Source organism: Ochotona curzoniae, unplaced genomic scaffold, assembly GCF_017591425.1.
Source record: "Ochotona curzoniae isolate NIBS_2020 unplaced genomic scaffold, NIBS_Ocur_1.0 scaffold_4701, whole genome shotgun sequence".
NCBI classification, from domain to species: Eukaryota; Metazoa; Chordata; class Mammalia; order Lagomorpha; family Ochotonidae; genus Ochotona; species Ochotona curzoniae.
The window spans coordinates 78,693,889-78,719,855 of record NW_024467122.1 but is presented as its reverse complement, the minus strand read 5'-3'; the positions used below and the strand labels follow the sequence as shown (position 1 = coordinate 78,719,855).

The window sequence follows — 25,967 nt, the reverse complement described above, 5'->3', positions numbered from 1 at the left end:
AAGATGGGAAGGCGTAGCGCACAAGGCTAAGACAGCAACCCGTCCATTTCACACATACTTTCCCACCGCCCACGGGTACAAGGATACAGAGGGTGAGGCCAGAGCCGGACTGCCCAGGGTCAAGGGGCAGGTGGCGAGCAGCAGTCACAAGCCTGTGGGCGGGGCCCGAGCGGCCCTTCCGAGCAGTTGACTGGTCCTTGCGGACCCGCCCTTCTGCCCTTCTGCCAATCGCGGGCGCCCACCGGCAAGCGTGCCGAGCAGAGCCCGCCAATGAGAAGAGCCGAGGGGGGCGGGCGCTGCGTTGTTGACGCGAGCCGGGCTGGGGCGGACCGAGTGGGCCCCGGCCCGTCGGGGCGCGCAGGCCATGGCGGAGGAGCAGCCCGACAGCCTGGAGGGCTGGGTGCCGCTCCGCGAGGACCTGTTCGCCGGACCCGAGCGGCACCAGCTGCGCTTCCTCGTGGCCTGGAACGCCGCGGAGGGCAAGTTCGCCGTGACCTGTCACGACCGCACGGCGCAGCGGCAGTGGCGGCGGCGGCGCCCCGAGGAGAGCCGGCCGGAGCCAGCCGAGGCCGCGGCGAGGCCCTCGCCCAGCTGGGCCGGCCTGCTGTCGGCAGCCGGGCTCCGCGGCGCGCACCGGCAGCTGGCGGCGCTCTGGCCGCCCCTGGAGCGCTGCTTCCCGCGGCTGCCGCCCGAGCTGGACGCGGACGGCGACGCCGGCGCCTGGGGCCTGGGGCTCGGGCTGTGGGCGCTGCTGTGGCCGGCGCGCGCTGGCCCCGGCGACGAGGCGGCGCTGCACGAGCTGTGCGGCCAGCTGGAGCGCTACCTGGGCGCGGCGGCCGACGGCTGCGGCGGGGCCACGGTGCGCGACGCGCTCTTCCCGGCCGAGGCCCCCGCGGCCGACTGCGAGGGCACGCGCGAGTTCCGGGAGCGCACGCTGCGCGCGCGGTGGGCCGGGGCGAGCGCGCGGCTGCGCCAGGTACGGCCCTGGGGGCGCGCGGGCAGGGACGGGCGCAGGTGCACCTAGAGCCTGGCCCAGGAGACGCTGGACTGTTGGGAGCTAGGCTAGGCGCTTAGCTGTTACCCCTTGCAGGTAGTAGCCAAGCCAGGGAGGTTGGTAGCCGGAAGTGCCAGAAATACCGAAAGTAGAACTGAAGATGAACTCTTTCCCTGTAGGGATTCCTAGCCCCACACTTAGCAGAGGCAATTCCAGGTGGTGCGAGTTGTAAGGTCGATGGAGGAATGGAGACACATGTTGGTTTCCTGCCCTAGGATGAAGAATGGCCTTTAGTGTGAACTGGTTTTTGCTTTTAAGTAAGAAAAACTTGGCCTATGGATAAAACCTGGTGAAGTGAGTTTTTTTTTTTTTTAAGATTTATTTATTTATTGGAAAGTCAGATATACAGAGAGGAAGAGAGACAGAGAGGAAGATCTTCCGTCCGATGATTCACTCCCGAAGTGCCGATCCCAAGCCAGGATCCAGGAACTTCTTCCAGGTCTCCCACGCGAGTGTAGGGTCCCAAAGCTTTGGGCCGTCCTCGACTGCTTTCCCAGGCCACAAGCAGGGAGCTGGATGAGAAGTGGAGCTGCTGGGATTAGAACCGGTGCCCATATGGGATCCTGGCGCGTTCAAGGTGAGGACTTTAGCCACTAGGCCACACCGCCGGGCCCAGGAAGTGAGCTTTATGCAACGACTGGGAGTAACAATGGCAGGAGCTTTGAGAGAGTTGGTGAGACTGAACAATTCAGGAGAAGCTAAGGGAAGGGAGAACTACAGTTATCTACAGCTTACTAGGAAAGAGCCACCATGTCCTGTGTTCTATACCCCAGACGTGTCCTCGCACTATTTTTAATTTAAGACTTATTTCTTTATTCAAAAGGCGGAGTGATAGGGAGAGAGAACCATCCCGTGCTTTATTCCCCTGGTGGCCGCAACCACAGAGACTGCCAGGCCGGGCCAAAAAGCCAGGAGACTCCATGCTGTTCTCCCTGTGACGCAGACCCATGGACTTGGAACATCTTGCATTGCTTTTCCCAGGCCATTAGCAGGGTTAGGAACCTGTGTCCATATGTGATGCCGGGATCCCAGGAGGCGGCTTAACCCGCAGAGCCACCTCTTGTTATGGACTGTTATTCATTGCAGTGATTTCTCTGAGCTTTCTGCTGAGGAAGCATAGGAGTGTAATTCAGCTTCCTTTCCAAGGCTCAGTTATATCCTCCAAAGCTGAGTGTGGAGTGACTGAAAATGGCTTTATAAAGCAGTTGGTTGGTGCTGTGGTTTGATGCTGTGTATCTTCTGGGTAAAGATCTGAATGCTTGGAGTGTGTTGATTTTGCTTGGTGATAGGAGGAGACCACTTCTTTTTTTTTTTTAAGATTTATTCATTTTTTATTTTTTTTATTGGAAAGGCGGATATACAGAGAGGAGAGACAGACAGGAAGATCTTCCGTCCAATGATTCACTGCCCAAGTGAGCGCAACGGCCGAGGCTATGCCGATCTGAAGCCAGGAGCCTCTCCCGGGTCTCCATGCGGGTGCAGGGTCCCAAGGCTTTGGGCCGTCCTCTACTGTATTCCCGGGCCACAGGCAGGGAGCTGGAAGGGAAGCGGGGCTGCCAGGATTAGAACCGGCGCCCATATGGGATCCTGGGCGTGCAAGGCGAGGACCTTAACCACTGCGCCACCGCACCGGGCCCGGAAGAGATCACTTCTAAACATTTGTTTTTGAACATTGGTTTCTCATTGAGAGAGGAGGTGTCTTCTTAAGCCCCAGGACGGGTGCACTTCCTGTGGGAGAAGTTAGGCCTGCTCACTTGAAGAGCATTCAGAGCTGTGGCACCGTTAGGCTAGTCGGTGCCGCTCGCTGTCGCCTGGCTCAACAGGGCATGTGCTCTTCAGTGATGGAGGCAGACACCAGACCTAGGCCCTGGAATTGCGGATCTCAGCACTGTTACAATGGCCAGAAGAGGCCGTATCCTCGGATTAGATCGACTGCTAATACATAAAAGGAAGCTGAATATTTTTGTCCTGTACTTTTTCTGAATAGTCTCAGAAATAAGGTAGAAAAGTATCCATTGTTTTAAGTTATTAATTTGTGTGTGGTTTAATTTTGTTCAGGGAATCCTTTACTTTAAGCAAAAATATTATTATTGCCTTAATGAAACTGTGGCCGAAAATAGGTCACTTCATCCTTAAGTAGAAAGATGGGACTAGAATAAAAATGATTTTTTTTTGAGAAAAGTTTCTATATTGTTGCTTGATTTTTAGTTTTCCCAATTGTAATTTCTTGACAAATGAGTTTCTGTAGGTTATAAACCACTCAATTTTCCAGTTTTTTTTTTATGATCTTTATTTCTTTTTTAAAGATTTGTTTATTTGTTTGGAAGAATTAGAGAATAAGACCTTCTGTCTACTGGTTCACTTCCCAAATGGCCACAATAACCAGAACTGGGCCGGTCCAAAGCCAGAAACTCCATCCCCATGGTGCACATGGATGACAAGGGCCCAAGCCCTTGGGCCGTCTTCTGTTGTTTTCCTCCAGTGCATTAGCAGGGAGCTGGACAGCAAGTGGAGCAGCTGGGACTTGAACCGGCGCCTAGATGGGGTGCTGGTGCTGCAGTTGGTGGCCTTATATGTTAGGCTGTAGCACCGGCCCCTCAGCTTAGTCTCTGCCCTGGAGCAGAAGCAGGGCTCAGCAGGGCTAGAGCCTCAGCTAAGACCCTTCAGTACGCCTGCTCGGCTGGCCTGGGGAACTCAGGGAGCTGGTGTGCTGGAGAAGTACCTGGAGACATCTCCACAATGCCTTGCTGGGCTTTGAAGCATGCAGATAACACCTCCTGAAAGCTCTCCAGCTGGAACAGCCATGTGAAAAACTGTCAGCCACAGTCTGCCACTGAGAAACACCCTTCTCCATGGCTTTCAGGGATCTGTGATGCGGGCAAAAGCAAATGCTGCACTCTGCTTTCTGCCGCGTTTAATGGTGTGAAAGTCCCCACGTTAGTAACGAGTCTTCCAAAGCACAGTGCTGTATGGCCACGGTACTACAGCTGGACCGTATGTTATCTAGTCAGTCTTATGTTTTTGTTGTTGTTGTTTTGCTTTGTTTTTAATTTGAGAGGCAGAGAGAGGCAGGCAGGCAGGGAGCCGGTGGGCAGCCAGGTCATTCTCCAAATGACCTACATGGGCTGCAGCTCAGCCAGGGGCTGCGAGCCAGGAATGCAGTTGAGGTCTCCCAGGGGGGTGCAGGAACCCAGTTTCTTGAGCCATCCCTGCTGCCTCCCAGGGTGGACGCTGGCAGGAACCTGGAGTCAGGAGCCTGAGCTGCGGATTGAACCTGGGTGAGCTAGGCCCATGTCCTGGAGAACAGTTTTTCAATATTTAATCAGTATTGAAAATTGATGTGTTCAAGTTGAGACCATGGAGGTTGCTTTTCTTTGGTAAGTCTGATCTTAGCAATACGGGCCCGAGCTTTCTCCACATTTTGCCTTCCAGATTCTCCAAGGACATGAAGAAGCCAACACCATGGTAGCATTAATGAAGGTTTACCAGGAAGAAGATGAAGCATACCAGGAGCTGGTCACGGTGGCAACCACGTTCTTCCAGTACTTGCTGCAGCCATTCAGGGACATGCGAGAAGTTGCAACTTCATGTAAGCTTGAAATTTTGGTATGTTGTCGATCTATTTAATTTTATTGGTTTAAGGGTCAATCCATATGTCCACGCTTATGCTTACATGATATTATTCGAAATAGTACATTTATATATTTTTTGTTCTTTAAAATATTTATTTATTTGAAAGACAAGGTCACAGAAGAGAGAGTGAATGAGAGAGAGCAATTAGACCATCTGCTGCTTCCCAGGCACCTTGGTAGGAACCTGGATTGGAAGGGGAGCAGCCAGGACTTGAACCATATAGGATGCTAGTATTGGAGGCAGCAGCTTCCCTTGTTATGCCACAGTGCCAGCCCCTAAATTTATATTTAACATTGAAAAAAGCAAGACACTTATATAGGTCATCTTTAAAAAAAAATGTTTATTTTTATTGGAAAGTCAGATGTACAGAGAGGAGGAGAGACAGAGAGGAAGATCTTCCATCAGATGGTTCACTCCCCAAGTGACTGCAATGGCCAGAGCTGTGTCGATCCGAAGCCAGGACCTAGGAGTTTCTTCCAGGTCTTCTGTGAGGGTGCAGGGTCCCAAGGCTTTGGGCCGTCCTCAACTGCTTTCCCAGGCCACAAGCAGGGAGCTGGATGGGAAGTGGGGCCTCTGGCATTAGAACCGGCGCCCATTTAGTATCCTGGCATGTTCAAGTCAAGGACTCTAGCTACTAGGCTATCATGCCAGGCCTCCTGTATAGGTCATCTTAATACCTTCAGATTTCTGCACATTTTTGGAAAATGTGCAGAAATTTTATTTGAAAGCCAGAATGACACACAGAGAAAATGGTCTCCCTTCTATACATTGGTGTATTCCCCAAAGGTTGCAGTGGTCAGGGCTGGACCAGGCTGAAGCCAGGAGCCCAGACTCCATCAAGGTTTCTTAAGTTAGCGTGTGACCGGGGCTCAAGCACTCAGGCTGCCCTCTGATGCCTTTCCAAGTGCATTAGTAGGAAACTGGATCGGAAGCAGGGACTTGAGCCGGTATTCTCTAACGGGGTGCTGGTGTCAAAGGCAGTGGCTTAACGTGCTGCACCACAATGCCATCCCCAGATCTCTGCACATTGGAAAGGGTATAGAAGCACCTTTTCACCTCATGAATAGATTCTGATGGGATGTTTATTTGTTTCAAAGATCACAGATTTCTCAGAAAATTTAGACAGCAGAACCCTAGTTTGTAATTTAGTAATCTAAGATACACAGGCATCATTCTTATTTCGTAACACTAGTTAGAAAAGGCGTCAATGTTATCCTGATGTGTCAGATTAATGCAGTTCCCCCAAGGAGTTAAACAACTTGCTGTGTGTCTCAATAGCAGCTGGAAGTGGATGACATCAGAGAGGATTCTCGATTGGCTGTCCTTTCACACCTCCTCACACAGCCCCTGTTAAGGGTGATGGTAGGGAGACTGTCCCTGTGGTTGACATGCCAGTGTGGCTGTGGATGGAGCTGTTCTGTTTGCTCTTGAACGTCTGTTCTTGGGAGAGCCTTCACTTCCTGTGTGGGTTTTTATTCCCCTCTCTCTAAACAGAAGTGTGATTTCCGGATCATACCCCGACGGCGTATGATGTCATGGTGTTCTAGGGTTTGCAGACTTTGTATTAACCGTCCCCCCGTCTAATTCCAGAATGCTTGGCCCCCAGTAGAAACCCCTGACCCTCAGAAGTGTCTTCCCTGCTCCCCCACAGCTCCAAGCTAGGCAGCCATCACTCCTTTTCTGCCTGCCCTCGACCTGGCTGTCCAGGACCGCTTTTTACATTAATGGGATCAGAGGACAGGTGCTCTGGTGACTGACTACAGGTCACCCACCTGTAGCATGGGTAGGATTTCATTTCTTTCTATTGACAAATAATGTTCATCATATATAGATATACCATCTTTTTCTCATCTCTCCCTAGACTTTTGAGTAGTTTCCACACTTATTATTTTTTTTTCTTTATTTTTGACAATCTTTACACAGTTGATTGGGCCACAAAGGGTCAAGGGCTACAGGAAGGTGGGTAAGACTATTGTTTTCACATTATTGCTTTCTTTTTGTATCTGGGATAAAGGGGGAGATAAAGGAAGAAGCCCTACCCAGCCTCCCACCCATCCCAGGTCCCCGATGTGGGGCATGCTCCAAGGGTCCTGCTCAAGTGGTTTTGATAATTCAACAGTTCTGAATTACTGCCATTCTTGCCACTCCAAGCACGATAAAATTGCTGTAGAATCCACTGGTTGAAACAATCCACCTTAGAGTTTCCCTTTGCCCAGATTTTCTCTGCCAACACATGGCTGGGGTAGTTGATTGATTTGTTCTGTCCTCTGTTGTGGTGCCAGGTTCCAATGGACTGCCATATCCTCCATGTGTACCTGGTTCTGCTCTCCATTGCTCCATCTGAGCCTTTGAGGAGGCTCGGCTCTGACACTTGCACTCCATGGTTAGACCATGGAACCTGCACTTCTCTTCATGGTTAGGGTTCTGAGTCCGGCAGTTCAAATTGGGGAGATCCCCAAAGAAACTTAGTCTGAGGTGATCCCAGACCAGATTCTTGTGTGTACTTGCCAGTACAGGGCCCGGCACAGTCCATTGCCCCAATCAGCTGGTGGTTGCAATTGCTGGGTTGATTCTGTTTCCAGCCCTGTCTTCCACATGAACCAATGGGTGTTGCAGTCCAGCCTGATTCTGCCCATCACACACTCGGTCCTCACACAAACCAGTGGGAACTGCAGCCTAGTCGAAGTGACCCACAATAACCCCTACCAGGCCCACCCCCTGCCCTGGTTCCCGTGCTTGGCCGTATATACTGCAGACTAGTCCAGTCTGTCTCACATCCCATTCAGCTCTTCTACATGTCAAGGGGCATTGTGAAGCTTTATTCCATCTAACCAGCTCAACTAACCAGCCCACACACATGCTGTTGAGTGCCTTTCTGTCTAGCCACCGCAGCCCCAGTCCTGGTTTTCACGCTTTCCAGTGGGAGTGGTAACCCAAGAAGGAGGTTCCACACATTGTTATTAGGAAAATATTGCTGTGAACATCTGTGTATCTTTTTCTTTTTTTTTTTTTTAAGATATGATTTGATGGGGCCAGCATTGTGGCTCAGTGTGTTAACCCAATGCCTGCCAATGCTGATGTTTCCTGTGAGATACTGGTTTGAGTTCCAGCTGCTCCTTCTCTGACCCAGCTCCCTGTTAATGTGCTTGGGAGAGCAGCAGAGGGTAGTCCACGTACTTGGGCCCCTGCCACCCACATGAGAGATTTAGGATTCCTGGCTTCAGCTTGGACATGCCTGAGCTCTTGTGGTCGTTGGGGAACAAACCAGAAGATGGAAGATCGATCTCTCTCAAATTGCTTTTTAAAGACTTGGATAAATGAAGATTTATTTATTTGAAAGAGTGACAGAGAAGGAGAGTAATGGATTGGTATGAAAAGAGAAAGAGTGAGAGACACAGGGACTGGAAGTGGAGCAGCGAGTGCCGCAGGGGATGCTAACATGGCAGGTGTCAGCTCAGCCCGTGGTACCACGACACCGGTCCCCCTGAGTGCCCATTGCCAGGCAGACAGGTTATGTGCTCTCATGGGGGGTGGAACTGCTGAGTCATACACAGCTCTGAAGAGTCCAAAGAACTGCTGGATGGCTTCCAGAACATGTTCACTCATTCACGCCCTCACCAGCAGTGAGGGAGGGCTGCGGTTGGCGCATGTCTTGGCTGACCTTTGTTGCTATCTTCCTTACCATAATCAGCCTGGTGGGCATCAAGTGATGTCTCCCTGGAGTTCTGGTTTGCATTTCCTTGTGCCTACTTCTCATGTTATCAAGCCACGCCTTCTAGAAGGAGAACCAGGTGCCGGCTGTAATTGTGGTACCTGTCATAATTCAGGCTCTCCTAACATTTTGCTGTAGGTCGAGTGACTCAGAATCAGTAAGACATTTTTCTCACAGTCCTAGAGACAGGGAACCCACATTCAGGGGGCCAGCAGATGTGCTGTTTGGTGAGGGCTGCTTCCTGGTCTGTAGATGGAGCTTGCCATGATGAGCAGGTGGATGGTAGAGCCTGTGTCTCCTTTCTAGAAGGGCATCATACCCCACCTGCCATGACAGTTCCAACCTGTCACCCAGTTACCCTCAGAGACCCTGTCGCTGAATTCCACTCCACTGGGAGGACACAGTGGGCAGTCCGTTTGCAAAATGTCATAATTGTGAATATGTAGGATTTTTTTTTTTCCTATCTTGTCGCCCAAAGAAATCCCAGAAAACAGCTTGGTACCAGACTTGATGCTCTCAGTTCAGCAGTCTTGTGCTGTTATTGACAGGTAGAAATGACCCAGCATTTCTATCAGGAAAAGTTATTCTAGAAATACAAACAGAAAGTTGTTTTGTTTTTCTTTAGGGCCCACAGTATATCCCCTTTTCCTCCCGAGGCAGTGCCTGGCTTAGAGCCAAATTCCTATACTCCATAAGGGATTGCTGATGAATAAACATTTAATTCATCAGTCTCAGTAATAAAGGCAGTTCAGGCCACACCTGCTCCCAGCTTCTTTCTGGTTTCCCAGCAGCTCTCTCAGCACTGTGCTCTCTGCCTAAGCCCGTTTTCCCTTCTTTCCGTGTAGAAGTCTCTGGCTGAGGATGAGCTGGGTCCCAAAAGGGTAGCAGCCCTGCAGAAGGAAGCCCAGGAATGGGCCCGGCAGGCAGAAGACGCTGTCGCCTCCATTCAGGATATCACGGTGAATTATTTCAAGGAGACAGTGGCAGCGCTAGCAGGTGAATCCAAGGGGCCGTCCGCGATGGGCCTGAGCGATGCCTCAGCTGTGTTTTCTGCGGGCAGGGACTTCAGAAGAAGGAGGCACAGAGGTAGACCCTGGGGGGCCAGGGTGAGAGACTTCATTCTGCATTGGTCCAGCTCACAGAGGATGGCCTTGGGCAGTGGTGACCAGAGGGAGGTGAACAGCAGAGTCTGAGCACCTTTGAGGAGTGGGCTTGCCCTGAAGTCTCAAGAGCAAGGGGAAGTGGGATTGGCGGAAGGTGGGGAGAGAAGGGGCGGCATTTACAGGAGGGGCTGGCTGCCCAAGGGCTGGATCGCAGCTTGCAGGAGATTGTGGCTATGGGGGAGAAGGCTGGCAAGAGGGTTGGGCTTTGGCTGTGTGGGGCTTCTGCAGGCTGTGCTCTAGGGTGTTAGAGCAGCTGCCCCTGCTAGGTGGTATCATGGTTTTATTATTGTCCCTTTCTAAGTGGAGTACCTAAAATTTTATTATAGTATATTAATGACCAAGTATTACTTTTGTGGTGGTTAAAAGTTATTAAAACAGTTTTTATATTAAGAAAAAGATGTTTTGCAAGTAGCATGACAAGCAGTAAGCCAAGGAGCAGCTTTCCCTAGTTGAATGAATCGTAATCCTATTTTATTGTATGAATTTTAACCCAACAGGAATGCAGAGGCAAATGGAGCAGGATAGGAAGAGGTTTGGCCAGGCTACCTGGGCCACAGCCACTCCCAGGTTAGAAAACCTCAAGCTGATGCTGGCCCGAGAGACTCTGCAACTCATGAGAGCCAAAGAGCTGTGTTTAAACCAGCAGAGAGCTGCCATTCAGGGGAAGGTAAGACCAGGAGGACGCCCGGGTGACTTGGCTTTAAGAATACGCTTACATTTTGAGACAGGCCCTGGCTTCCCAGGCACTGTGAGAATGCTTGCTTGCTTCTCTTTCTGCTGACTGTGGATAAGAAGCCAGAGCAGGAGGGCTACAGAGCTTCCTTCTGGTCAAGAGGCTTTGGAAATGCTATGTGCAGATGACTCATGCTGCAGACAGTATACTTCAGATCTACCCGGCCCTGTTATCTGTTATCTGTCCTCGTCCTGGGATCAGAGCCACTTCCCTTTGTTCCTGCAATCTTTCGACTCAAAGGCAGGAGCTGCCCTCAGTGCCCACCTCAGCTGGCTCTGGCTGCATCAACAGAACCCCAGAGATGAGCAGCTTAAACTGCTGCATTGCGAAGGCCCCACTTGTGGGAAGCCACTGACAGGCTGCTGTGGCAGGTGGTGAGGGCAGGCACCAGAGCAGGTGGGTAAATTGCTTTTGTGGGGGGCTCTGGGGAGCTTGGGGTTGCCCCAAAGCACCTCCCCTGCACATAATCAAAATCTGATGACCACCTTCAAATCCCACCACACTGGGGACGAGGAATTCAACAGGACACAGATAATTCAGTCCATTGCAACACCTCAATGCCATTTATTGTTCTGAAGACCTAAATGTCTTCATAAGTTTTGAGGATAAAACAGGATTTGAAACATGTTGAATAAAGCATTTTTGTCTGATTATATGAAACACAAAAATACTTCTTCCCCCTTTATATTGAGTACTGAGCAAAGAATAGAAAATAGCTAGAATGCTTCTAAAGTTTGCTTTTAACATGCTGATTATTTTGACTTACTCTCTTTTTTTCCCTCCATGAAAACAAGATAGAAGATCTTCCAGAACAAGGAAAAAATATAGATATTGTAGATGAATTGGAAATACAGTTTTATGAAATCCAGTTAGAACTCTTTGAGGTTAAACTTGAGATATTACAAAATGAAGAAATGCTGCTAACTACACAGTTGGACTCTATTAAAAGACTTATAAAAGGTAAGTTTAATATTTATGGGTTAAAAATGTTTCAGTTACACATACATTGATCACATTAGCAATTATTTCTTATAAATTATCTGTTTACATCTCCTGAGACTTCCCAAATAAAATTTCCCTTCAGTCTCTTTAGTATTCAAATAATATGATCATTGTTAAATACATGGCAAAACAAAGAAAAAAAAGTGACGTGAACCCAGTGCATTCATCATTGACAGTACGCAGTGTAATGTTTGAGTCTTATATGTCAGTGTAACTAAATAGCTATCAGATCTTTTAAGCCAAAATGATATGTCTTGTTCCACAACCTCTATTTCAGTTAATTTATAATAACCGTCTTTCTGTTTGAAGAGGTAGTGAAAGGCCCACCTTTTCATGGCTGCATAGTATTCTGATGCATGGATCTACTGTGTTGAACGGTGCACTGGTCAGTTTTCCTTACACGTGTCCATTTGTGTATGTGTGGGGGAGAGGACTAGAGAGATTATTTCCTTAGGATACATTTCTACACAAGGAACACTGGGTCGGGGACAATGCATATCTTACATCTTGAGCTATACCTATTAAACACAGCACTGAGATATGTATTTCCCCCTCATGATTTTCTGATTTCTAAATTGCACACTGCATCATGGCCCCGGTCTAGATTGTACGAGATAACCCGTGTCAGCAGAGTCTCGTGAGGGTAGATGTCTCCCCATCGCAGGCCCTCGTTCTGAGCGGTTGCCTACTCGACGGGGGAACAGATAACACATCTCCTTTCCGTGTGTTTACCCGCATGTGATGCTGTCACCAGCTGACCTGGCTGTGGGCTGTCACTGTCCTCCGGTAACTTGTGTGGCTCCTGGGGCTGCTCTAGCCTGGTTCCATGACCGTACTTAGAAGTACATGATGGTGCCGGCTCAGGCCAACACCTCCTCGGTCCCCCAGTTCTCCATAAGGTTGCTGACGCTCTCACCTCCTTTATTCTTCCAGATGAACTTTAGAGTCACTTGGGCAAGTTCAAAGCAAACCCCCAAACTCACTGGAACCTTGGTTGGGATTTTGCCTAAAATTAGAGGTTACTGTGGGGAGAATTATCGCCTTTGCAAATTTTGACTCTTCCCACCCAAGAATGTGGTATGTCTCTCCATTTATTGAAATCTTTTTCCCCCTCAAAGCTCCTTCAGGTCCAATAATTTCATCCACAGAGATCCTGAACATTTAGTTTAATCTCAATATTCAGAATTTTTTCAGTCATTTTAAGTTATACACTTTTAATATGCTAGGGAAAAACTATTTTTTAAAAAAGTTAATCTGGGCCCGGCACGGTAGCCTAGCGGCTAAAGTCCTCGCCTTGAATGTGCCAGGATCCCATTTGGGCGCCGGTTCTAATCCCAGCAGCCCCACTTCCCATCCAGCTCCCTGCTTGTGGCCTGAGAAGGCAGTCGAGGATAGCCCAAAGCCTGCACCCGTGTGGGAGACCTGGAGGATATTCCTGGCTCCTGGCTTGGGATTGGCACAGCACTGGCTGTTGTGGTCACTTGGGGAGTGAATCATCAGATGGAAGATTTTCCTCTCTGTCTCTCCTCCTCTTTGTATATCTGACTTTGTAATAAAAATAAAATAAATCTTTTTGAAAAAAAAGTTAATCTGAAAGGATGTACACCAAATGATTCATAGCATTTTCCTCTGGAAATAGGACTCAGAGGGTGTAAGGACGGAGGGCGAACATGTCATGCTTTGTTCTCAGGGTGTGGATTTGGTGCAGTAGCATGTACTTTAAAATCAGTGTGTAATGGAATTTAAATACCGTGAATGCACCTGTTGCTGTGAATGTTGATGATGCGCTGTCGGTTGGAATGAGCTTGTCCTTTTGGAAGGCAGAGTCAGCTAAGGAAGTGATAGAACTGACACGCAGACTGACTCCCCCCAGGACAGCTCATAGCAGCGAAGTGAGTGCAGGTGGAGTCCCGGGGCAGCTCCTCAGTGGGGGGACAACCTCGAATTAGGGAATACTGTGTCACCATTAAAATGGCACCTCCCTTCCCGGGCAGCCCCTCAGTGCAGAGGGTGTGGGGTGGGGCGGGGAATGTGCTCGGGTTAGGGAGTATGGGGATGCTGTCTCGGAACTCGGCTGATGGGACGGGAGCGTCGGCCCACACGTCTGAAAGCGCCAGCAGTGGCTTACCCTGGGAATGGCCCAACTACAAGTAACCCTCAGTTTGCTAGCATCCAAACATTTTTGTTTTGATGGTATTTTTTTTTTTTTTTTTTGGTAATAGAATGTCTTCCCTCAAAAAATCACTTGTTTATTTTTTTCTTTTTTAGAGAAAGAGAATGAAGTCATCTACTATGATCCGTGTGAAAACCCAGAGGAGCTGAGCATGGCAGAGCGGGCGGGGGCGCTGCAGGACGGGCAGAGCGCAGAGGTGCACCAGCTGAGCCAGCGGCAGAGGCAGCTGGAGGCGAGGCGGGGCAGCCTCTGTGCCCGAAGGGCCCGGCTCAGGAACCTGAAGGTGGGTGCTGTGGCATTGCACCTGAAGCTGCAGCTTGATGGGCTCCTCCCATTTCCAACTTACTTTGTTTCTTTTGGGACCCCAGCCTGGACCATAATCTCTAGGTTTTAATGAACTTACTCAACACTCAGTGTACAGAAGCTTTTAAAACCACAACACATGGAAATTCTAATAATCAACGGTAATAAACCTAAATCTATTTTATTGTGAATTGTTGATTATGAAAAATCAATCTTAGATATAATCCAGTTATTTTATATTTGAATGAATTTTTTCACTAAAAATTATATATATTTATGTAGTACCATGTGATGTTTCCATTTACATTGTATAATTTAAATTTTGAAAGCATATCTCCTTAAACATGTATAGTGAAGACAGAATCTTCTAATCCTCTTTTCTAAAGTTTTAGTGCGTTAGCTTTTTTTTTTTTTAAAGATTTATTTATTTTTTTATTTATTTTGGGAAAGTCAGATATACAAAGAGGAGGAGAGACAGAGAGGAAAGATCTTCTACCTGCTGATTCACTCCCCAAGTGCCCTTAACGGCTGGAGGTGAGTTGATCCCAAGCCAGGAGCCAGGAGCTTTGGGCCGAGGCTTTGGGCTATCCTCGACTACTTTCCCGAGCAGGGAGCTGGAAGGGAAGTGGTACAGCAAATTGCTGTATGGGATGCAAATTGTAGCTCAAATCGGATCCTGGCTTGCAAGGCGAGGACTGTAGCCACTAGGTTACCATGCTGGACCCAGCCTTATTTTTTCTAAAGATTTATTTATTTATTTATTTAACCTTTTCTATTTTTAATTATATTTTGATAATCTTTACACAGATAATTGGGCTAAAAAGGTTCAAGGGCTACAGGAAAGTGGATAAGACTATTTCCACATTGTTTCCTTCATGTATCTGAGGTGAAGGGGGATTTTAAGGGAGAAGCTCCACCCAGCCTCCCACCTACCCCAGGTTCCAGTGTGGGGCATGCTCTGAGGGTCCTGCTCAAATGGTTTTGATAGTTCAGTAGTTATGAATTGCTGTCAATCTCGCCACTCCAAGCACGATGAGGTCACTGTAAAGTCCACTGATTGACATAGTCCATTTTGAGTCTCTGTTTGCCCAGTTTTTCACTGCCAACATATGGCTGAGGTAGTTGACTGACTTATTCTGTTCTCCGTCTTTTCTTGGTTAGGGTTCTGAGTCCGGCAGTTCGACTGGGGAGATCCTAAAAGAAACTTTGTATGAGGTGTTCCCAGACCAGATTCTTCTATGTACTAGCAAGTACAGGCCCGGCACAGTCCATCGCCCCAATCAGCTGGTAGTTGCAATTGTTGGGTCAGTTCTGTTTCCAGCCCTGTCTTTCACACGAACCAATGGGTGTTGCAGTCCAGCCTGGTTCTGCCCATCACACACTCGGTCCTCACATAAACCAGTGGGAGCTGCAGCCTAGTCGAAGTGACCCACAATAACCCCCACCAGGCCCGCTCCCTACCCTGGTTTGCCAGTATGTGCCACAGACTAGTCCAGTCTGTCTCACATCCCATTCAGTTCTTCTACATGTCAAGGGGCATTGAAGCTTTGTTCCATTTAACCAGCTCCGCTATCCAGCCCACACACATGCTGTTGAGTGCCGTTCTGTCTAGCCACCGCAACCCCAGTCCTGGTTTTCTTGCCCTCCAGTGCGAGTGGTAACCCAAGAGGGAGGTGCCTACTATATCCCTTCTAGGCCACTCCCACTCATGGATTATGTACTCTCCAGGTGTTTCTGGAGTTTAACTTGACAGAATTAGCCCCCAGTGCCAACTTCTGCCAGCTGATGCTGCGGCAAAGCCCAACTAACCCTCACTCATTCTGGTTTATGCTTGTACCAGTAGGAACAGTCAGCCCAGCCTGGCTTTTCCCTGATCTAGCTCACATGAGGCCCACAGGTGTTGTAGCCCTGCCTAGTCTGGTCTGCCCCCATCCCAGCTGTCCAGCAGTGGAGCACCCCTATATTCCGTCCCCTCCCTTCCTGGTTCTCACGTGTGCTGGCTGGGCATTGCGGTCACATCCGGTACAGGTAACCTCACCTTGGCATTCCGTAATGTGCACTGGTTTTTAGTTGCAACCAAACCTGGCTCGACCCACACTCTATTCTGGTGCTCGGATTTGCCAGTAGATGATGTGAACTGATTCAGCCTGGTCTGTCCCCGACCCATGCCAAATGTATGCCAGTGGGAAACTTTCTATGGCCTGTTCTGGGCTGTTTCCTTTAATGCTTATTGCTTACCTGCCCGGTCTGTGTCCTGCCAGAGGAGTTGCCCAGGCTCCTCCATCAGAACCTCTCCCAATACCAGATTTTGCACATACCAGGGGGTCCATGAGCCAGCCTTACTCAGTTTACCTCCTGTCCTAGCAGGAACAGTGGCTTTTCTGGACTGGCTTTCAACACAATCTGGTTCTTACTGTTGGATGTTTCAGCCCAGCCAAGGCTCATCCATACTCAAACACAACTCACACACGGCTCAGTAGGGACTGAGACCTGCCTAGTCCATCCCACATCTACCCTGGTCCTCCAGAGCACCAGATGGTGTTGGAGTCTAGCCCGGCTTGGTGCGTCCAGTCCCAGGCCACACTTGTGCTAAGTCAGACTACACCTGTATCCTGATCAGAACACAGCCTCCATTCCAGCCCCGCGCTCCTTGGTGGGAACCTCAACCCAGCCAAGGTGCCCACTTAGCTCCCCAGCTGGGCCTGTTCGCAGTCATATATCGCATGCATGCCAGTGGTTGCTCTGACTCACCTTGGCACAGCCCTTCTCTTGTCCTGGCCCCTGCCTTAGATGCTGTGGCTTAGCGTCCCTGACTCACGCAGACCAGTAGATGTAAGAGCCTAGCTCGGCATGACCTGTGCTCCATCCTGATTTCTAATTTTGCTTGTGGGCTAAGGTTCGCTCAGTCCTGTCTGGTCCACCCCATTCCATTACCAACCCACACATTAGCCAGCCATTGGAGCTACTTTGCCCAGCTTGTCCGACCCCCAGATCTGGACCATGTATTTACCAGCGGGAGCTATGGCCCGCCAGGGGAGTTTCCCAAGTTCCTCCGCTTGACCCACTCCCAGGCCTACTTCTCATACATGCCAGTGGGTGTTGGGCCAGTGTCTGGCATAGTCTGGCCTTCCATGAGCTGGTGAACGTTGCAGCCCGGCCCACCCCACACCCTATTCAGGATGCACATTCAGGTGCTGCTGTCTTGACCAGCCCAGACTATTGTCGGTTCCTTTACCTGTGAGTGATGGCAGGCTCCTGGGTCACAACTAGCTTAGTCCATCACCACCCCAGCTCTTGAGCTAACCAGTGGGACTAGTATTTCCACAGGGTTTGGCCCACGCATCCCCCACAGAATCTACCCCTGGATATGCTTCTCTTGTGTGCTGGTTAGTGTCATGGCCTTGCCTAATGTGACCCGTCTCCTGATCCATCATTCATGTCAGGTAATAGGCTATGATCCTGCTAGACAAGCCTGGAGCCTTAGCTTTTGCATGGACTGTTTGGTGGTCATCATTGTTCTAAAGATTTATTTTTATTTTTATTGGAAAGACAGATTTACAGAGAGAAGACAAGTCAGACAGATCTTCCATCTACAGTTTAGGCCCCAAGTGGCTGCAGTGGCCATTTTGTGCTTTTCAACATACAAAATAAAGTTTTTTTTTTTTTTAATCCACTGCACTGTTTTGTACATATTAACCTTTAAAAAATTTTTTTTGGATCCAGGAAAATCATAGGTTCTTTTGTGGAGGACAAAGAACATTTATTACTCCTCTGTGCAAACAGATACATTTAAAAAGTTGCTTGAGTGTGTTGGGGTGTGGGTTTGGAGGCTGTTTCTTAGCTGACCTGAAGGGGCACACACACAGGAACTCCTTGAATCCCCTAGGCACCGGGGCCTGTGCATGGTCCTGGAGAAGTGTGGTGAGGTGAGGAAAGGTGCCCGCCGCCCTGGCACCTGCTTTCTGGTGCCAGGACTGGAAGTGTCAGCTTGCAGCCTCTGGGGGAAGTCGGAGGAGCTCCCACTGCCGAGTGCTGAAAGCTTAGCAACCTGGCAGGTCCCGAGCGACTGAGCCCGGGGGTTGGGGCGCTCGGCCACTTGGCAGTCACGTGATCTTAGGCTTATTCATTTATGTATTTGAAAGGTAGACTGACAGAGAAAGAGATCTTGTTTACTCCCCAAATGCCTGCAGTGGCCTGGGCTGGGCCAGCATGAAGCCAGGAGCCCAGAACTCCATCCGAGTCTCCCACATGCCTGGCAGAGGCTCAGATACTTGGGCCGTATTCTGCTGCTCTCCAGGCACCTAAGCAGGAAGCTGGGTCAGAAGTAGAGCCTTTAGGATTCCAGCTGGCAGTCTGATATCGGATGCCAGTGTTGCAGCTAGCAGCTTAACTGGCTGTGCCACTGCATCAGCCCCCTGAAGGAGGACCCTCACAGTAGTAGCAGATCTCTTGATTCTTACGAGGACAACATGGCATCGGTCACAGAAGGTGCCTGGCACACTCACTGCGTGGTAACCCTGTGTGCACACACATTAAGGGGCACACTGAGTGGCTAAGCACAGGTGAGATAATTTTTAACATCATTTTCCAGTGTTTGTAGGGAGTTGATCCTAGAGCAGGTACATTTGGGAATGTGGTTAAAATGAGCACATTGCAACAGGCTGAAAGCACCCACGCTGGGCAGAGTGAGGGTTGCCTGCCTGTCCTGTCAAGGTGGGTGTACTGCCCATCGCACACAGCTCTCGGCTGACTGCTAAATGGCCAGCCGCACAACAGTGGGTGGGGGCACCAGCACCACGGCCTCTGATGTCAGCATATGCCTGGAGCAAGAGCCCAAATGCAGTTGCTTTTTTTCTGTTAACCTGTGCTTCAGCCCCTGGTAATATTTAAAACCTTCTGGGTGATCTATATTCTCTCACCAGGACCGATGCAAGGAAAACCATCGGCTCAGATTGCAGCAGGCCGAAGCAAGTGAGAGATATGCCCGGCAGCACCACGGCATTCAGAAGGTGAGGGGCTCGGTGCCGTGTGGAAGGGCCCCCATCTCCCCTCAGGACTGGAACCCCCAGCTGTGGGTCCCACAGTGCCCGCTTCTTCTGCCTCCCAGCCTCCTGGGTCCCCAGCTGTTGCCACCTCCACCCCTCTCCCGCTTCTGCCCACAAATTCAGGGCACCTTTCTTTGCCCACAAATATAGGGTACCTTTCCTTGCCAAGATTTATCCGATGGTAATTTTGAGTGACTTACAAAGACATGTTTGTTTCAATATAGAAAAGAGACAAAATAAGAGAAGAGGAGCATAAGAAGAAAGAATGGATCAACCAGGAACGCCAAAAAACACTCCAGCGATTGAGAGCATTTAAGGAGGTGAGGTCGGGACGGAGTCACACTGCATGTGCTTGCTTGATTTCTTTTCTTTATTTTTAATTTTGAAAGAGTTCTAGAGAAGGAGAGACAGAAAGATCCCCCATCCCATTAGTTCCCAAATGGCCACAATGGCCAGAGCTGAACCAATCCAAAGCTGGGAGCTTCTTTTGGGTCTCCCACTTGGATGCAGGGGCCCAAGCACTTGGTCTGTCTTCTGCTGCTTTCCCAGGCATGTTGACAAGGAGCTGGATGGGAAGTGGGAACTGCTGGGACTTGAACTGGCACTCTTGTGGGATGCTGGCATCTCAGGTGGTAGCTTTACTCACGATGCCATAGCACTGTCTCCATCAGTCATCTTTTTTAAGAAGAAAAAAAAATGAGATGTTATGAACATGGAATGTTGCAGAAATACCATCGGATGTGGTATAGTAATAAAGGTCAACAAGAAGATCAGCACCTCAGAAAATGTGCTATGGGCCCGGCGTGATGGCCTAGTGGCTAAAGTCCTCACCTTAAACGTGCCAGGATCCCATATGGGCGCCGGTTCTAATCCCAGCAGCCCCACTTCCCATCCAGCTCCCTGCTTGTGGCCTGGGAAAGCAGTCGAGGACGGCCCAAAGCCTTGGGACCCTGCACCCGTGTGGGAGACCTGGAGGATATTCCTGGCTCCTGGCTTGGGATTGGCACAGCACTGGCTGTTGTGGTCACTTGGGGAGTGAATCATCAGATAGAGGGTCTTCCCCTCAGTCTCTCCTCCTCTCTGTATGTCTGACTTTGTAATAAAAATAAGTATTTAAAAAAACCCCCAAAATGTGCTGTAAAAGGTCATGGTTCCTAACATCACAACACGTCCACGTTCTTCCTTCCCCGCCTTCCTGAGTGGCACTGCCCACGCCCTCCATGGTTTAGACCAGCCAGGAAGACTGTGATGGCATCCCTGCTGCCCGCTTGAGCTGAGCTGGCTGTCTCCTGCACTTGTACTAAAGGGTCCCTCAGAACATGGACACTGAAGCACTGTGACCCAGTGTGACCCAGTGTCTGTTTGAAGTAAACGGGGCCAGCATTGTGGCACAGCCGGTTAAGCTGCTGACTGGGATGGCTGCATCCCATATGGGCACCATCTTGTGTCCTGGTTGCTCTCTTTGATCCAGCTCCCTGATAATGCACCTCAGAAAGCAGTGGAGGATGGTCCGAGTCTTGGGCCTCTGCACTCACGTGATCAGGATCCCTTCATCTGAACCAGAACTGAAAGGAGAAAATAAGGGCAGGCACCATGGCATAGTAGGCTAAACATCCTCCTGTGGCACCAGCATCCCATACAGGTGCCAGTTCGAGTCCCAGCTAATCCATTTTTGATCCAAATCCCTGCTTATGGCCTAGGAAGGCAGTAGAGGATGGCTCATGTCCTTGGGCCCCTGCATCCATATGGGAGATGTGGAGGAAGCTCCTGGCCCCTGGCTTCAGTCTGGCCCAGTCCTGGCCTTGCAGCCTTCTGAGGAGTGAACCAGGGGGGATCTCTCTGTCTCTGACTTGCTACTCTGCCCTTCAAGTAATCAAATAAGTCTTAATAGAAAAATCAAATAGGTTTTCTGAAAAGAAGTAAATAGGAACTTATGGAAAAGTATTACTGAATTCCTTGACTAGATGAGAACCTGGAACAGGCATTGGAAGGACGGAGGCTGAGGCCTCCAAGGGCAGAGAGCCACGCCTGCTCACGTGCCCTGTGCCATGGGCATTGTTTTGGACCCTGACCAGCAGGAGCTGTCCACGCCCGGCCCTGTGGACGCTGGGCCTCGTGCACTCATTGTCACTGAAGTCTTAACCTGGTGACGTGAGCCAGCAGTCACCCAGGGCCACTGCCCAGCCCCACCCTGGAATCCGGATGTAATTAGATGGGAGTTGGGGTCAGCAGAATGATTCAAAGGGAGACACGTGAATATCTGATGAGGCTGAGAGCACTGACCGCCAGTGGCGTGGACAGGGAGGAAGAGGCCTGAGGCAGCCGTAAGGCCGTCCTGCGTCTACCTGGTCCTGACTCGGAGCACGGAGCGGGAGGAGCCGGGGGAGCCAGGGGTGGCAGTACAGAGCTCAGCCTTTCCCAGCAGAGGACCAGAGCGTGGCTGGGGTGGGCAGACTGGGTGGCCACGCCCACCCTCTCCTCCCAAGACCAGCAGGCCACGTGGGCCTCCTGAGAGTTTGCATCCAGACAAGCTTCTTTTCATTTCCAGAAACGTCCAGCTGGGTCTGCATTAAGAACCGCCTGCTCCAAACCTGTAGCCCCAGACCCGTCGGGTGGCCCCTCGGCAGGGACACCTGCTCCCCCAGCGGTGCCAGCGTCCCCACGAAAACTCACAAGTGCTCTCCCACCTGAAGTCAGTAACGGGAAGCCCTTCCAAGGCCAAGCCTGTCTCGGAAATGGCCCTGCTCCGGTTTCCGTTACAGTTGGTGACCGGACATGCTCTGTGTCTCCTGAAGGACTGTCACCACCACCACAGCCCCCTCCTTTCTCTCCTGCCCCACCCCCGCCACCCCCACCGCTGCCCCCTCCTTTGCCGTCTTGGTCTCAAGCCCATCCGAATCCACACTTCCGGACCTCAGTCCAGGATGACCAGCCACTGCCTCTCGTGTGTGAGCCACCTGCCCTGAGACCGCGTGGTGCCCCGCCCAGCTTCGGGGGTCCAGGTAACGCCCTGGGACTGTGTCCCGGCTCTGCTTTGCCACGTTAGAAGCCAGCGTCTGTACGTGCTGCTGTAGGCCTAGCTGTGAGTGGCACCGTGGAATCGCAAAGTGAGTCTAGTCTGGTGTGAGAGACACGGCCCAGGCTGGCAGCCCCATCTCCGTGCTCCCAGTGACGCGCATGAGGGCTGTCTGAGCTGACAGAGTCCCTGTTTCAGTATGTACTTTTTTTTTTGGAGACTTTGTGTTTAATTTCTGTTCCTGGGGTATTTTAAATTGAGCTGCTCACAAGTTAGCTTACTGTTGTGTCTCTCTGCATGGCACTGCAGAATTAACTGGTTACATCTGCAGCAGAAGCATTTGGTGGCTGTCCCCAGGAGGGACATTAGCTAGCTGTCCTTGCTGACTCGCTGGCAGAGCACGGGTGGAGTGTATCAGGCAGCGGCTCAGAAGAGAGCTGGCCGCTCTGTGTGTGGTCAAGTCCACACATGCACTGACCCCGGGTGAATACATCTTGGCTGGGCGAGGGCTCTGATGTCACTCAGGATTCTAATCATGGTCTTAGACATCGTTGGGGACACTGTTTATAATACTGCAGGGGTGGGTGGGGAGGGTTTGGCCTGTGGCTGTCCGTGTAAAACCCCTAAGATGACCTGGTCTGGGCCTGACAGAATTGGCGACCCCTGCCGCCGGCTGCTTCGCTAAGCTGATCCTTCTGCGTGGGCCACAAGGATGTTACCATCTCCCCCTCCCTCCCGCTCTGCCCGTCAGGCTGTCACACTCAGGGCTGCAGCTGTGGCATGTCAGGTGCCTGGGCACAACGCCCAGGTCTGAGCACCCCTACCTGGAATGTGCAAAGGTCCTGTGACAGCTGATAGGTGTGTCACCAACGTCAGGGTTTCTCTGAACCTACAGCTGGAAATGCCCACAGTTACCAGGGAGGACAGCCCAGTGACTGGTCCCATGAAACAGAAGGAGCCTGTGTGCCCGGGGCCTGGGAGATGGCTGGACAGGGGCAGACATCTGCGGGGTACCCCGCCCCCAGCCAGGCTGCTGTGCCCACAGCTGTGGGAAGCCCTGAGCCACTTGCAGCCCACGCCCCCTTCCAGTGCCCTGCAGTGCCCCGTGGGAAGTGTGTATTAGCACCAGAGAGGGCCCTGGACTGTGGAACTTGTCTTCTCTGCCCTCAGTTGCCATCTAGACCCAACAGGCAGAATCTGGCTGGTGGCCACAGCATGGCCTTCCAGTCGTGAACTAGAACTGGCTGCTTCCCCTGGCAGTGGCAGTGGTGGGGGCTCCCCCAGAGGAGGTCTGAATTAGCGGCTGCCATCTCCCTGCCGGGCCCAGCAGGTGGCTCAAGGGCTCTGAGTTAGCAGAGTGTGAAATGAGCTCGCGCTCACCCTGCGCTCTGAAACGCTGATCTCATTTGCGTTGTGACAGTGTACTTCACACCTAAAGTAGAGTGTGCAACCGCTGGGGTACTGGTGGTGGAATCACACTCCCGGTGCCTGGGGCACGGTGCCAGGTCAGCCCTCCCAGCTCGCTCAGCTCCCCTGCACAAGGCTGTTCTTTGAGCCTCTGCCAGCGAGCATGGAGATCACACTTGGCTGCACAGAATGACTCATCATCAGCTAGTACCGCCCCCCAAAGCAAAGTCAGATTCAGCAGGCTACAATTCAAAGTTAAAAAAAAAAGTGTTCTCAAGTGGGAAGCGAGGAGGGGACTGTCCAGGGGCAGTGATGTGGCGCCCAGTGGTTCCCGGAATTTCCAGATGGAGCAGACAGGCCTTGGGCCCTGAAGGGCTCCCACTGGACAGGTGCGGGCCAGGTACCTCTAAGTGGCCCTGGATTTGAAGCAGCCAGTGTTGCAGGCGATTCCGATAAAATACACAGCAGCTGTGAAGCCGTCCTGGAGCCAAGTAGGTGCTTCCTGCTGACCGGCTGGCTGGCAGTCTAAAAGTGCCGGCCCAGCGGGGCAGGGATGACTGATGTAACTCATGGTGCCAGGCGAAGGGACTGGACTCTCCCTGCAGTGCTGGGAGGGGGGAGCGAGGCAGCATCTCCTCGCCCTGGGTGCTCATACCTGCTCTTGCTCCCGACGTTGCAGGCTCAATGGAAGAAGTGCTGGCCTCCCTTAGATGCGGCAAGACCCCACTCCGCAAAGTGGACGTGCCCCCCGCCGGGCCCCTGCCCCAGGCCACTGTCAATGAGGACATTCTGGCTGCCATAAGGCAGGGGGTGAAGCTGAAGAAAGTGCCTCAGGACTCGGGCAAGTGCCCCAGTGGTGTCCAGAAAGGCACCAGCGAGCTGCAGAGGAGCATCCAGGCCGCCCTGCAACGGATCAAGAGGGTGGCAGCCGACTCGGAAGAGGAGGACATGGAGAACCCCGGCGAGTGGGACCAATGACTGTGACTTGTCCCTGCTCCGACTGGGGCGGGACACACCATGCACACACCGCAGCTTTTATTCCATGATGCGCAGTGTGTTGTGTGGCGACTGCTGGCAGTGCCCGGGCCCAGTGGAGTCGGACTCAGTTCACTGTGGGTGGATCCAAAAGGCGCTGTGGCCACCCTGCCGGCAGCACAGTCGCACTGTGCAGGTGCGACTCTAAATATTTAAATAGACTTTATTTTGTGTATCAAGTCCACCATAAAGAACTATAATGCCCTAGCACTCTCCCTGCCTATGCGACCACTGAGGCAGGGGCACTGCCCGGTTCCCTTCTGGGCTCTGTGCTTTGTGTTAACACAAGAATGGGAGGGCATCTTCCTCAGTCTGCCCCTCACCTCAGCCCCGACTTCAGTCCTGGGCCTCCCCCAGTCCTGGCACACCCTCCTCGCTCACAAGAAGTCCTGTCTGGCCTAGTCTTCCTGCACCCAGGGGTTGGTCTCCTGCCGGGCGGTGCCCCCTGCTGGCCACTCGCAGGAATGTCCTCTGGAGGCCAGGGTAGGTCACACAGGTCAGTCCCAGGCAGCCGTCCCCACCCTGAGACCCTGGAAAGAACGCGTGGTGTTCCCAGAGCAGCAGTACCAGAACCTGGCAGGTCCTGCCCTGGGTAGTTTGAGACTGGGGATGGCTTCTGTTTGAACTGCAATTTCCACATCTTGAGATGCTGGCGAGCTCACTCAGGTACTTCTCACTTTGCTCCCAAAGGGGCTGCCAAAGATGGCATGCCACGAAAATCCTGGAGACTTCTCACTGAGTGTTCCTGGGCCAACTGTGTTTCCAGGGCATCGAGACTCTACCTCCTCTCTGGAAACTTCTCTCCTTCCTGCCTCCCTTGCCCCTCTCGAGCCTGGTCCACAGCCAACTCAGACCCCGGTGGCTTCGGGGAAGGGACAAGTGTCGACTCCACAGTCAGGTTTCAAACCCCTCCAGTCCGCTGCACACGGTGCTGCCCCTTCAGTCCCCATACAAACGGGCTGCTCCCATGGCGAGGAAGATAAAAGCCGCCCAGAGACCCCATGTTGTCCCAGCTGGCAGACTCTACTCCAGCAAGCCCAAACTGCCGGCCACCTGTTCCTCCTCGGCGCTGGGACCACCTCCTCTCAAAGCCACACCCATCCTCTCAGGTCAACCCCACAGTCTGCTCCTCTCTAGGTCACTCCTGAGCCTGTGCTCCCCTGTGACTGCTGCCCCTCCATCCTGGACACCTGTCGTGCTGCCTTCCTTCCCTGCCCCAGCTCTGTGAGATCACTGGCTCTCGACAAGCATGTCCACAACTGGCATCACCTAGGGCTGAACCATGGGTCAGTCGGCCAGCCAGCCAGCCTTACTCGTTTGTCGGCTCCTTCTCCAGATCTGAGCGGGGGAGTAGGAGGGGTTTGACTGATGGCCACGCATCAGGGAAATCCGTGTAGTGGTGTGGGGGTACGCAGCAGGGGGCCCCAGGCCTTGGTTCTGTGAGAACTCTGAACTGGTTGAAACCGTGGTGGTTAAGACCCCCGATCCCACGGGAGTGTTAGGTTCCCGCTCCGTGCTAAGGCATCAGCGTCTGGGAGCCCAGCAGGGATGGTCTTCAGGAGGTGGGTCCCTGCCACCTACCTGGGAGACCAAGATTGAGAACCAAGGGCCTGGCTTCTGAGACGGGAAGCAGATCTGGACCATGCTTCAGGAGGAGACTCTCGGGCGCTGGGTAGGGCTGAGATCCTGGG

At 51.7% G+C, this 25,967-nt stretch overlaps 1 protein-coding gene across 1 annotated transcript; it reads left to right on the top strand.

The window, feature by feature from the left end:
• Positions 1 to 364: 364 nt before the first annotated feature.
• Positions 365 to 24,628, top strand: WHAMM (WASP homolog associated with actin, golgi membranes and microtubules). The gene is made up of 10 exons (XM_040969057.1): positions 365 to 976; positions 4,487 to 4,660; positions 9,245 to 9,395; positions 10,060 to 10,229; positions 11,090 to 11,255; positions 13,566 to 13,753; positions 18,696 to 18,782; positions 19,043 to 19,138; positions 21,367 to 21,820; positions 23,921 to 24,628. Exons 1-10 carry the CDS (start codon positions 365 to 367, stop codon positions 24,217 to 24,219), a joined length of 2,397 nt encoding a protein of 798 aa, XP_040824991.1. The 3' UTR covers positions 24,220 to 24,628.
• Positions 24,629 to 25,967: the final 1,339 nt, after the last annotated feature.